Genomic DNA, 14,768 nt, shown 5'->3' on the forward strand with positions numbered 1-14,768 from the left:
AAGGCGTGAGACCGTGAGCGGTTTCGGACACTCCTGAGGTAGGCCAAGACCGTAAAGCGGAAGTAGCGCCGGATAAGTAAGTAAGTAAGTAAGTGAGAGGAGGTTGCGACAGCAAAGGTACAAAAATGAGCTTACTCTGGGATGAGGTACGTACGTACAACAGTTTACCCTCATATTAGCAGGTTTAAACTTTTTGCCAGCAGTTTAAAAAGTAATCATTTTTGACTTCTCAAGCAGCCGCACCTTGCTGTGATTCTATTAGAATACTTGTTGTAGATTGCCCCTGTAAGCAATAGGAGGAGATGTTCCCATTGCAAAACTCCTGCAGCTAGAGCAGCGTTGGGTGTGGTAGAAAATGATTTTATAATAAAGGCATCCTTTGGGATGGAGTGCTGCAAAGGTTCCCACGTACACATGCTTTATAGGCAAGCTTTTCCGTCCGGGCTCGATAGCCTTCCAGTGTATGGCTTGGCACAGACCAGCAGCTATGGGTTGTGGAAAAAGATACAAAAAAAGTTTGCACATCCAAGGGCACCTTCTATTTCCGCAGGTTCTGCTATGGGAGCGGGAAGTCGGTCGGAGTAAATAAAAAAAACCTACAACAAGAAAAATTAAATGTTGACAGGGTCCTCGTGCTGCACCACCTCGGGGAAAAACTTTCTGTATACCGGGATGCCTGTGTCATTAGGATTTTGCCTCAATCTTTGTTGCTGCAAGCTTTTTCAACCTTCATCTAATAGACCGATGTCCATAAGATTGAGAAAAACGAAGAATCTATACCATTGTTTAGGGATTACACATGAAAGTAAATGTAAAACAGCCCCTAAAGTACAACAATTATTTTTATTGGTACAAAGGAAATGAAATTGTCTCTACAGTTTTCGTCATGAAGTCGAAAAGCTGAAAATCTTATCAGTTTTCATGTGTTGAGCAAGTAATCGGAACATAATATGGAAGGCAGAAGGAGAATGAATGATTTGGTTGAAGTTTCCCCGAGATTTAAACATTAAACATTAATCATCTCTAGCTTGAAGCTTCATACGCGTTTATTAAAAGTAAATGACAAAAGCTTCTGCTACTTTGCAAGTAGTTTCAGTTCTTTAAGGGTTTATTAAGAGTATAAAATTATTTCAACCAATCGTCATTGTAGAACATTAAGAAGCAGTATGACTTCTCGAAAATAAAAGTATCTTTATTAGAAAAAATATATAAAAACTTCGTGTGTAAGTCCTCTACAAACTTGATTTGATTAACATCTGAGAAAACGATTAACATCTTTCACACGTACTTGGCGAGTAGATCTGTGATCTTTCAAAAATCTTCGGAACATTTTTAAAACTCATGGAAAATATTTTTAGCAGCTACTAGGTAGTAAGGAACGTAGCCTGATGTTATATATGGCTTACAAAAAATCTATAAACCTTTGCACAAATAAATTTATTTAAATAAGTAGATTTATAGTTGATCAAAGCAGTTATGTGAGCGAAAATCCAATTTGCGTAGGCATTAGGTGTGAGACATAACGTATTTGGACTTCTAACAACATTCGTAAGGCAACATGAACACGTTTTGATTTAATTTTTACGATAGGAGCTGAAAAAGAGAAATAACATTTAATCAGACATTGAAAGGAATTGACATAAATCTTATCTCAGCAATAGTATTGATATGTATATATTTTTTAGAGTATATTTCTGTGTAAATAGAAGTAAAATAAAAGGTATTCAAACAATGAGAATAAGAAACTACATAAAATCATGTACAATACTTTTCTTGACATAAAATTTATATTCTGCTTGTAACCTTTTATCAACTCGTACGACGTAACAACATGCCCGTTATGGGTTTAAGCCTCGAATGGACCGTACCCCCATACGTAACGACTGTCGTGACAAATGATAAAGAAGAAACTTTTATCATGGAAAATCTCTTAAATTCTGTCATTGAGGCCTTTCACGATACTTGCCAGCTTTTTACTATTGAGTTTGACTATTGACGGCCGAAATTATGTCAACATACAAAACCACACACAAAACTAGCATGCGATTGTCAGTCTTGATTATTTTAGCCTCAAAAAATCATCAAAGAACCTGCTCTAAAAAATGTCCAAACAAAAGCCAGCATCGCGAAAGAACTGATGAAAAATTAACAGTTTAAAAAAATAAGCAGAGACGTTAAACATTGCTCTAATTCATCATTGCGAACGCATTGAGTTAATTTGTGTTTTTTTTAATGACTGGTCCTTTGCCGTCGATAAAAAACGATCGTCAAGAGCGTATGAGATACAAATGAACAATCGTTTGATTATACTGCTCGAATTTTTTCGCTGTGATTGCCTACTTTAAACTTTAAACTAGTGTTGAAATGTGTTCATTTATTCGCGAAACCGGCTAAAATGTCGTGTTTTTTTTATTTATCCCAAGGTGCATTGAAGAGATTAGGTGGTGGAATCTAGAATGAAAGTAAAGCAATGTATGTAAATTCTGAATAAAAAAAAGATCCAATAGATTGAACGGGTGAAAAGAATTATCATAGTCGTTTACATATCGCAAGGCACATACGTAGTAGACATTGGTCTCCAAATCGAAGATGTTCAGCTGTATCGGGAAACTCGTTCGTCGAAGAACGTTCGTCGTTCATGAGTGGACAGGGTTGCACAATTAGGTTGGGCAGTACAAAACCTAAACGGTCTTCTAATTTTTGATCTAGAGGGCTATGAAATGAGTGAAAATGAGCGTCGCGGCGAACGTACTCGGGAACGAACGAGTTCACCGATACAGCTGGTTGCATCGAAACAAAAATAGATGTTAAAATGTTTAGATTTTATTTAGATTACCAATAGCAGTATTTCACGTGTTTGAAGAACTTTTAGTGAATATAATGAAGATGGAGGATGTTTTGTGTTTTGGTCAAGTTACCAAAAGGCCTGTTCGAGTAAAAGTTTTCACCCGTCCTGTCAAAAAGACACTTTTAAATTTGATTATAAAAATGTCTCCCACAATGTCGCTCAGCAGAAGCGATAAAAATCAACCTTCTGAATACATACATCTTGGGATAAGCCTGCCTGTATATTATACCCACTTTGACAGTTGCTCTACAATTACTATACAATGCAAACAGCTGACAGGCTGAAATTACAGCCTACAATCTTAAGCATGCGTAAGAGCTCCAGTGAAATATGAACGTGAAATTTCGGGGTTTTCTGCTACATTTCAATAAATGTTTATCAAAATTTGGCTTATCGCACACCAAAAAATAGGATATTCAATTCCCCAACTATCTAATTCAGTGGTTTTCAACCTTTTTGCAGCATAGCACTCCATGTATGGTGCATGTAGGATTTCATTCCCCACTCACAAGATCATGAGCATGAGGAGAGCGTTGTAACCCAAGGTATTAAATGAAGATTTGATCAAAACTCCCCCCCCCCGTTCCTCCCTTGGGGGAAAGTCCAAATTCCCCCCTTGGGGAGAATTCCACACCGAGTGAAAACCGCTGATCTAGACAATACAACATTTCAAAATATATTGTAAAATAACCAAAATTTCGCGTTCACTTTCAAGGTTTCTGTAGCGACTGTTAAAAGGGAAAAGGGCCCATTATTATTAATTGAGTGTAAGCGCATTTTCTCCCACTTACATCCCACTCAAATGGGATGTTGTTTGAGCAGTATAATACATCCCGGAGGAACATTATTGTTTTTATGGTTTATTGCTTGTCCAAAGACGGTACACGATTCTCCGTGCTTGTTTCATCTTCACTATGGCTATTTGGTGCAGTTTTACTAAGTTTTACTGGTTTACTATGTTGGCTATTGTTTCCAGGGAAGGAGAAACTTCCCAACTTCATCAAACCACAAAGTGTGGTGTAGAGTAAACTTTATAACCTAAATGAGCAAATATTAAAAGCAGCACCATAAGGAAATGAATCGTTTACGGTAAAAGTAACCTTACCTCGAAGCAAAGGTACTGTTGTGTGCCTACTGTTCCCACCAAATGTCTGTGGTCTACTGCCGCTATTCTGGCAGCCACAAGGAAGTAGTAAAAGATTCACACTTGATTGCTCGTTTATGCATTCTGCAATTTTATGGTGCCACCGTTTAGCACGGAAAGCTCATTAGGCGTGAGCTTAAGCTTGGTCGGAAGATTTGTTTCTCACAAATCACGACACCCTGTGTCTAGGTATCAGTCGCAGTACAAGCAGCAACATCGGTTAAAAGCGTTATTAATTAGACTGTCTTCTGTCTTTGATGTCGCTGCAGGACATTGATTCGCACGTCCATACTCCGTTGCATTTTTTACCCTTTTTAGATGATAGGCATAAATGCAAATTCAATTAAGACAAATTATGACGATTTAATCATCAATAAATAAGCAATTTAAAATTGTTTATGCTTGTTCTCCGCACATTTGTAACATGATGATGATCCTTCCAACCATACTTCATAGTTGTAGTTCAGCTATTAGCCCTAAACAGCATGGGTTTATGCCTGGTAGGTCTACTTCAACTAATCTCATGTCTTTTATTTCCAATATTTTTAGATCTTTTGAGGACGGTACCCAACTTGATGCAATATACACCGACTTTCATGCTGCTTTTGATAGTTTGCCCCACTCTTTACTATTAGCTAAACTATCTAAACTTGGTTTTGGTGATGGCATTATTAGCTGGCTGTCTTCATACTTAACTAATCGATCTTGCAGGGTTAAAACCGGGTCGTACTTATCTGAAGAGTTTTTTTGTACGTCAGGTGTCCCTCAGGGTTGTGTGCTAAGTCCACTTCTGTTTTCTTTGTTCATCAATGATGTCTATAATGTTTTACCTCCTGATGGTCATCTCCTTTATGCGGATGATATCAAAATCTTTTTACCTGTGTCCTCTTTTTCTGATTGTATGAGTCTTCAGCATTACCTTAATGCATTTGTTCATTGGTGTTCATCCAACTTACTTCGCTTGTGCCCTGATAAATGTTCTGTTATTTCTTTCTCTCACTCTCTTTCTCCTACTTCATTTAACTATACTCTCTCTAACTCGTCTCTCTCTCGTGTTTTGTCCATCCGTGACCTTGGTATTATACTCGACAGTCGTCTTAACTTTAAACTGCAGCTTGATGAGGTTCTACTAAAAGCTAATCGAACTCTTGGGTTTATTTTACGTTTTACCTCTATTTTTAGAGATCAAAGCTTCTTAAGAAACCTTTATTGTGCTCTGGTAAGGCCTCTTCTTGAATATGGTAGCATCATCTGGAATCCTCCTACTATTGATGGCTGTTCGAGAATTGAAAGCATTCAGCGCCTTTTTCCCAGGGTTGCTTTTCGTCGTTTGTTCGGTGCTGCCTCACTACCTCCCTATGAAACGCGATTGCAGTTATTCAATCTTCACTCTTTAAGCTTCCGCCGCCAAGTGTCAGGCATGTTTTGTTGGTGGCTTATTACTTTCTGATACTGATGCTCCTGATTTACTCTCGTCCATCTCGTTGTATGTTCCCTCTCGTTCCCTTCGTCCTCGTGATCCTCTGTCAATTGAAACACGTCATACACTTTATACTTTCAATGATCCTGTTCTATCCTGTTTCAGGTTGTTTAACCACTTTTACTATCTCTTTGATTTCGACTCCTCTCTCAACTCTTTCCGTAACCGTATTTTTTCTTCTAATTCTCTTTAATTATTCTTCTAAGTTTCATTAAGTTTTGATAGTCTCTACGCTCTACCTATGTTTTTTTTCTTTAATTTTTTTGCTAGGTCTAGACTAGTTTAGTTAGGCTTAGTTTTTCATGAATTATTTTGTTTATTTGTTAGGGTTTATTTAGTTTTAAGTCTGCCTTATTTAGCCTTGATGGCGGATATTGTATTAATAAATGAAATGAAATGAAATGAAATGATGTGGCATGGTTGAAAGTCATCATTGACGAGTTTGTCCAGCTTTTCCTGAAATGTTTGTGAATCCTTTTTCTGTTTTACTCACCTGTGGAGTCGGTGCGCTGTTTCATTGCCTTGTGGATATATTTAATGAAATGATTATGCAACGGTTTGCGAATCGTGCTCTGTGCTATGCCGGCAGTTGTCCACAAGCGCCTGATGGATGACAATGGCAAGATTTGAGGATAGATACAGGGTTAAAACCAGTGCTTAAACGTGAAATGTACGCCTCAAAGGGTCGAAATCTGTAAGCACGTAGTAAGCAACCGAATGATCCAATGGGCTTTTGCTGACATTTGCGACCCCAAGCGACCCAGTACGGAAAAGAAATGATGATATTCAATTACTATGGTTATTTTAAACTAGTTTAATATATGAACCCGTGCCTATCAATCTATCATGTTCAGTGTTACGACCAAATTGCTTATTTTATTTTAAGCAGTTGTATTCTTTTTTCTTTTTTCTTTGATACTATACTTTTGTTTTACCAATTTCATTATCAGTAATTGAAAAATATATGTACGTCTTTACTCCTTTCCAAATTCATTAGTTATGGCCAAATTGTGTTCTGAACAATGTAAAATAATTTTGAAAACACATGTTTTAAGTAAATATGATAAAAATATTTTGGTTTCGTTTGAACGCTTCACACAAGCTCAATGATACCCAACAATTGGATCTCCTAAAATACAACTGCAAAAAACATCATAACTTAACAACATCTTCCGTTCCATCGATTTAAATGATCCAACAAATTGAAATTGAATGTTAAATAGTTGTAAACATTCAGCTGTGTATTATATAACTGCATGATCTTTCCTTGCCATTTAATCCTTTCGGTATTTGCTCAGAACATCCTGAATAGCGTGAAATTTCGTACTAATATACGTCAACTGTAATAACATAAACTAAACAGCACAGAAAATGCTTCCTTGAAAGCAGCTGCGTCCTTTTTCATCAATAGTAAGCTGTAATTAGCGCTGGTGTTTTTTGTTCCGTTTTCTCAGCTTATGATTCTAATTAGCTTGAAGTGTTTTTTGTTCATTCGTGCTTTCTCAGCCTATGATTCTGTTGAATTTGACTTACGAAGTTACACTTAATGAAGTTTTCAATCGAATGCTCGGGCCGGATGAGCAGTAAAAGCTCGATTGTGTGCAGTGTTGACATTTGTCTTCCTCCGATTCGCTACTAGCGACGTCTGTTATGTTTTACCTAACTAGGCCGCTCGTTGATGACCCAACTAGCCACTACGCTTCGATTTGTCGCAACGCTATTCTTTTAACGAAAATGGTTTTGTTTATCACTTGTTCTAAATTAAAGGGCAGTTATATGAGATTTTATAAACAGCTTTTTGCATGTGAAGAAACTTTCATACAGCCTTTATGTTGACGTAGCAGTATAATCATTTGCTTGATTTCGGTTTCGGGTCAAAGACAAATATGTTAAAACCCTTGTGCATGCTGTGAGTTCTTGAGAACAGTGAATCATTCAGGATATCAGAAGACCGGTTAAAAGTCTGAACTGGCCTAAACAATTCTGAGACCATTCGGTAAATATTGTGACAAAATGTCGCTTATGCACATATAATATTGTACCTTTCTATTAGCTAAATTGTAAGAAGGTAGACGTTTCTGTTGTTGTAATTAACCGTTTTGTGTTTTTCTCAATGATAGAAAATTCACCAACGTACACATCATATGTGCTTTTCTGAAAGGAAACTTACTCTACAACTCACTTAAGGCAGGGAAAGATTTGCGATGACATGCCGATAAATATTTGCTCGTAATTTCGTACCACATCAACAACCTTCGGTTGCTTCCCATTCCAAGAATTTATATGTGTACACCCTTGTATGGGGTACGTGTAGGGATGTATTTGTATTTTATCCCTGTTACTGCTATCCACAGTTTGCTTTTAATTAATACCATGCATACCTCTGCCATCAGTTGGTCTCTCTGTTGGAACGAAAAAAAGCTCAACCCAGTAACACGATGGGATTATATGTTCCTCCCCTACATGTAGCACCCAGCAGCTTTGTGCTAACGTAGCACTAGGGTTTTTGGTACCCGACGGGCAACACAAACACTAATCCCATCGTCACATCGTTTGTTTCGTTTCGAGTGGGAGGTGAAACCTTGTCCGCTTCAGGGACCATAATCCTTTTCCGTCCTTTCCGCGATGGCTTCGCATGGCTCAGCGGGAGTTCATACAGTTTTCGTAATTATAAACTTTTCCTGACCCAAAAACGGGCTGCCGCTCAGATGTATGGCAGGCCGACGCTTATCCAAATGCGCTGCAAAGTCATCCATCGTCTGCTTCCGGTGGTGATTTGAATGTCTTTGCCCGTTCCGTTTTCTTCGCCGGATGACGGGTTGACCCGAAAGTATGCCGTACCGTTTACTTGTGACTGCAACGTTTTATCTACTCAGCCGAGCTGAGATTTTGCTAAGGACAAGAAAGTTATATCCCTCGATTCCGGCATGTCATCGTCCGGAGCGGTACCAGGCGGCATGAGAGCGCGTGTTTGGTGCTTGGCAAATTTGAATCCCCGAATCGAGCAAAGGCCATGCTTGACCATGAAAGCCACAAGCGTGTTCGTGTGCTCGAAGCGGAAGCTGTGGCCTGGCAGCCGGTTGCTTGCATCGGGACCAAGTTCCGATGCGCTACGGGGTTAGTTCTTGCACAACCGACACTGGTAGGAAGTAGGATTGTGGAACGAACTACTTAAGATTACAAGCGGTACAAGAACTGGTAGGATGACAGCAATGATTTCACAATCACACAACTTTTAATGGTAATATTTTGTAGCGTAAGCGGATGTGACTCATGTACTAGGTGAAGATCATGGGAATGGTTACTGGTAGGGTTGGTGTGATGCTGAGCAACCTGGTGCATTTTGCATGATTTCATGAACACCAAACCGAAAGACCGTGTAAGTGATGCTGGCGTTTTGAATCCCAGCAGAATGAAGATCGAAATGAAATTGTAAGTGTAACTAACAACGCATGAACAGTTCAGTAAGCATGTACAGCGGATTGGGTTTGTTTTGTACATTTTCCAGGGAAGAATATTGCAATTACTGGGTAGAGTTGAAATACCTGGTACTCATCTATTCGAATGCCTTCCACTATTGCTTTGAACTGTTGCCTCAACCATTTAATAAATATCAAGCCTCGACTTTACTCTTGGCAATGATTTGTTTGATTTCGTAACGGTAGATGGCGGTGTAGCTAACGAGCAGAGCACGAACGAGGATATTTGCAGCAGCACTCGATCAGTGTATGCATGTACACACACAAGCACGCTCTGAGGTGGTGTACATACAAATTCTTTAAATCATTTGCTTAAATGAACTTCACAGTACACCGATGCAGACAGGTTCACTGATCAAATGAATTATGACGGTGGCTGTACTGATGAGTTAATGTAGCAAACTAATCATGAGATAAAGTTGCAGGAAACCTTTCACAGGGGCAGTAAACGACCCTTGCGAGAAATATGATTATATTCAGTTAAATCAAAATATGCAAGGAGACGTTTTTTGTACGTAACGAGAGCGTTATTCCACCGGCAGCAAGCACCGACGGACTCAGTCTCCAGCAATTCAAAAACCTAACAGACACCTCAACTTCTGCCTTTACCAGACAGGTGTCTCGTCCCCTTTGAAAGACGTGGCACTGGCTGTATGCACTGCAGCTCAAACTACAGCCAAGAGTACCATACCATAAGACTTTTGCGATGTATCCATGAAATCCTTTTTATTTGAGCTGATACTTTATGCTGTAGTTGCTTTTCCCAAGCTTTGGTTCGTGGCGCAAGCATCTTCAAGGCATTTAGGAGTGCTTCAGAAAAGAGGATATTAGGGGCATAGGGGAGCGTAAGAAAATGCTTTGCAGCTTTAGAAGATGAGTGGCTGAATGCTACTCGGGATGGGTGCAGAGGTGATTCAATTTAGTAACCACGTGAAAATGAAAGTAGCTATGTAGTTTCCCCCAGTGATGAAGAATGAAGTTCTTACTGCACATAGTAAAGTGACAAATAATGTTCGTGCAGTTTTGGGCTTGTGAACAAATGTAGCGTTGATTTTTGCATCTTGAAAATATGTACTTTGGACTGGTGAAAATGCATTTCAATATTGTATATTTGAATGACCGGTCTGGTGGCACAGTCGTCAACTCGTACGATATAGCAACATGCCCGTTATGGGTTCAAGCCCCGAATAGCCCGTGCCCCCATACGCAGGACTGACTATCCTGCTATGGTAACAATAAGTTCAAGAAAGCCGAGCTAACTTCACCAGTGGGTACAAGTTGGCCTTGACCGAAAACGGTTGTTGTTCCAAAGATGAAGAAGAAGATATCTGACTGAACTAAGGTTACTTTTTTAAAGGTCCATTGTTTTGTTTGATCTTTTACATCAATTGCTCTTTAATTCAGTGGCATATGCGCGGCTTACAAAACGCTACTTAAAATTGAATCATTTTATCTTTAATGATAAAAAATTAAGCATTTCATATGCATGCTTTTAAGCAAAACTGTTCAATTAATATTCGAGTAAAGTTGCTTAAGATATAAAATATATTGTTGTTTAGTTTTTATATGAACTAATTGGGATCTCTGAAACATATTTGTTTCCCCACTTGTGGGGTTAGCTTTTAATGACTTTTGGATTACCCCCTACAGCAGGATAGTCAGTCCTACGTATGGCGGTACGATCTATTTGGGGCTTGAACCCTTGACGAGTGCACTATGGACCATGAGAATTATCGATATAATAGTGTCATAATCAAAACAACACCACCCAAGGAACATATCATTATTTTGAGTCCAAAGAGCCAACAATAAATAAGGATTAAAAGTTATAAAAGCCTTGAAAACATTAATAGAAATAATCAGATCATTACCATCAGTAATGGTTTAAATATCCGCTTCTTTCATGGCACTTCATGAAGTAACAAGAGAATCAAAAAATCAAAAAATCATCTAAGCATGCATTACACAGTTTAGAAAGCTAAGCTAAGACCTGGTTAATTATACGGTCATTAATTTGCGTCGTTCTTCGCACGCCCGCGAGCTCCGCCACAACGAAAATGTACATTCGGTGCTCGGTAAAAACGCTATACAAATCAAAATGTTCACCCGTCCCAAATCATAGACACCAAAAGGGGACCTAATTAGTCTCGCCGCCGATTGATAACTTGTTTGGGTACCCCATATGGGAAAACGAGGAAGAAGCACTAGCACTGGATTTTGTGTATTACCAGCTAGCAGCTCGTGCTACGTTATACCATTTTAATCCATCCCTTTTCCCAAGCTACGCACGGGTACCAATGCTCGGCACAACCACCACCGGAGAAATGAAACGATGCTGGGCGTCCACTCTCGGTTCATTTTTACTCCAATATTTGAATTAACAGCGTTACATTGACTAAGTCAGCTAAGCTTCATCGAAAGCCGGCGGTACATTAACTTACTGACACTGGAATAGCAGCGAAGTAGATTGAAAATCTACACTGATTGAAAAATCAGCTTGATCGCTCCCGCGTTCACTCCATAGTCGTGGCCTTGAGTTACTTTCGTAAAGGGATTAATTTATTGAATTAATGCCTACCTTGCGTCAAGCGGGTGGAACCCGTGCTGGTGTAAAATGGTTCCATTTCTTTCGTATCGCATCACCAACTTGATTCCATTTATCGATTTCCACGCGATAGGAAGGCAGGCAGCAACGTTACGGTTAGAACCAGAAGGTTTTGGTGATTGTAAAAACGCAATCGGACCGGAGTTGGAAGAAATTGTATTGCTCACTGGGTGGCGTTTGGCGTTTAAGTTTTTTGTGGTTCCTTTTGCTTTCGGCCTCGAGCTGATGCTACCCTGCTGCTAAGCTCTTCGTGTTAATAATCCAATCGAATCGTATTTCCTTGTTACCCGTCCCTTCACAGCCTCTTTGAGCTAACTCCATCTCTTTTCACCAAGATTAAAATACGAAAGGAAAAAAGAAGTTGTTTGTAGCATACTTCGCATCATACTTGCAGACGAGCGATATTTGTTGGTTTAGTCTAGGAAAGTTGCCTATTCTAAAGCCTAGGTTCGAAACTCTAATGAAATCGAAATAATTTGATTCAAGCACAAACAAGGAAAATCACACACCCACAAAAACAGTTTTTTTTTGTGTAACATTTGTGTCATTTTCCTACACGCGACCTTCATTGACGATTAGATTTTGTTTTTTTTTCTTATTTAGTCTGCTTCCTGTTTAAGAGTCTGTCTGCATACCATAACTGAAATAAACCTTCTCGTTCGTTCGCTTTTGTGGTCGATAAAAAGCATTCACTGTTTAAGCATGTGGCCTACTTTTGAAATCGATTCGCTCTTTCCAAAAAAAGCTCAAGCGTAGCGAAAACGAAATCTTAAAGCTGAAGATACCAGCTCCAGTACTAACAGAAACTTCACTTTAAGAAGAAGAATTCCTCAGCAAACATTCCACCCAACCGATTCGCAGCATATACGCGTGCGAGATATCTCAAAGCATACCAAGCATAGTTTCTTCAGCGATAAATATTTGCCTATCGTGTTGTCGTGTTGTTTTGTAGTGTAAGGAATGCTTGTCCACGAACGGCTCCCATCTTGTGGCATTCATTTTTGTTTCAGAAGTTAACTGACAACTTATCCAGCATACTGTGCACACACTGGGTGCAAATTTCACTTTAAAATCTTCAAATGTCAACGCAATGACTTGGATTACACAGCGCCAGGTATGAAATTTTCAGCGTGTGTCTACTGTTTTTTTAGAATAATGTTCACCGCAGAACAGAATAAGGATTTTCTGAGATTTGCTTTTCATGACGCAACAAGAAACTTTCTTCAAGTGGTGGCAGGCATGCAGTGTAACATGCAGGCATACAGATTGTGAGGGTGAAATAATGGTTTATTAATGCATTTTTCAGGTTTCTGGAGGAGGAAGGCGCACAAAAAGTGAAAAAAAACAATATTTCTTGCACAGGCCGGCTTCATGCACTCCCACGGGTTTTGAAACGTAAACTTACTTTGGGATAAAGTGAAGAATGCTTTTTACTGGGGCGCAGGGCTGATCGCTCAGTCCATGTTCAGGGTTTCTTGTTTCGCTTATCAGTGGTTATAAAAAATGATCGGAGCTAAGCGGCAAATATTCGCAAAACATTTATTAATGTTTTCCTTAAAATATTTATTTTAAAAAGAATCAAATGGTCAAAACTCAGTCAAAGATATTATTTTGATTATTTAAAAAAAATACTACTCTTTTTTTATATTTGTGATTCTGAGGGAGTTTGTCAAAGCATTTCACGATTCTACTATATCATAACACTTACCCCCACCGTGCGTCTTTGCGGTGCCGTTAAGAAAGTTGTGATTGATTTCCAAATTCTTGTCGATATCCGCCTCATAGATAACTTTCTCGAAATAGAGTGGGTTGTGGGACCTTGTTTGATGAATTTAGTAACTGAAAGGAAAACCAAACATACACAATGTAATCGTCAGTTGTTCGTTTAAAGTGGTGCACTAAAACAGTGCGCTCTAAATAAAAGAAAACTGCATTTATGCAAGAAAACGCCACATTTGAAAGTGATTTGCAAACGAAACGAAAGACCGGAAAAACATTTGGTTTTGATCCTATTTTCGTGTTATATCCGGCATCCAAACAGTAATCGCATATGTCACGCACGCAACCGATTCCGGATCGAACGCTTCCGAGCATCAGTGCACCGCATTTCGAGCACCACTAATAAAACACCTCTAACGTTAAATATCGTATTTCCTGCTTCCATTACGGTCTCGAGCCACGGTAATTGCAATGCAAAGTTACACAAAGTATGAAAAAGTCAGTCAAAGACAAAGACACAACGTAAAGTAAATAAGACGAAGTTTTGCACTTGAACTGGTAAAGATGGAAAAAGTGCAACAGCAAGAATTGCACAAAGTTAAAATAGAAAAAAAAATAGTCGTACGTTGCCGAAACCTTCACTGATCAACCCCACCCACCTCCCAACCAATGCAATGGTTCGTTTCGTTGTCGGTGGAAATGGATCCATAATGTGTTCTCGATTCTATCCTCTTGGAGAAAATCCTCTTGCAGCGGTTCAAAGGCGCAAAAACCCGACAGGACGTGTGCTTGTCTGTATGTGTGTGTTGGCGCCCAGCACAAATCTCAACTCCAAACATAGATATCCATCGAATCGCGAGCGTACGGTTGTTCGCGCGTTCCAGCTGAGCTTGTGAATCGGTACAATTGCTATCGCTGCATGAAATCGCCACGATACCATGGCACAGTGGGTTGTGTTGGGTATTCCTTCCCATGGACAATATGTGCCGAGAAGAACAGACCGCAGCACAATTTAAAACAATTTAAAATCCATTTTCTACTACCATGATTTCTGACTTCGATTCGTACGTTCGTTCGTACGCTGGCCATGTACGCCATGCCGTGCCTCGAGAGACAACACCATCAAGTAGTATAATAGTACGACGCAAATTGATGATAAGAAATCGTCGCCATCCGGCCACAATTTGGAGCTTCTTGTTTTTGGTTTTATGGATTCTAGTTTTTTTTCTGATAAATGATGCTTTGATGTTTTTTATGTCACTTTAATTTTACGTCAGACAGATTCCCTTCAACGACGCATTTTTGTTTGTTTGCTTGTTTTGGCCTTTTGCTACCAAATTCATACATCATTATTGTCTTGAGATCAGTTTTACGCAAAACGTACTACTAAAGCGATCGAGCAACGAAAGTTTGTGTTGACTTCTAAAGAGAATATAATTCAGAAAATATATTGATTTTCTTTTAGTAAAACAGCGCCTACCACAACTACAGTG

At 39.1% G+C, this 14,768-nt stretch overlaps 1 protein-coding gene across 1 annotated transcript in view; it reads right to left on the bottom strand.

Annotated features, from left to right (window-relative positions):
* Positions 1-13,388, bottom strand: part of LOC120899816 (putative neural-cadherin 2) — a gene marked incomplete at its 5' end in the record, with an annotated part of 69,479 nt that extends 56,091 nt beyond the window's left edge. The window contains one exon of the mRNA XM_040306043.1: positions 13,265-13,388. Coding sequence (XP_040161977.1) covers positions 13,265-13,388 — 124 coding nt within the window. The remainder of the gene's footprint in view (positions 1-13,264) is intronic.
* Positions 13,389-14,768: the final 1,380 nt, after the last annotated feature.

This window comes from Anopheles arabiensis, chromosome 3 (assembly GCF_016920715.1).
Source record: "Anopheles arabiensis isolate DONGOLA chromosome 3, AaraD3, whole genome shotgun sequence".
NCBI lineage: Eukaryota > Metazoa > Arthropoda > Insecta > Diptera > Culicidae > Anopheles > Anopheles arabiensis.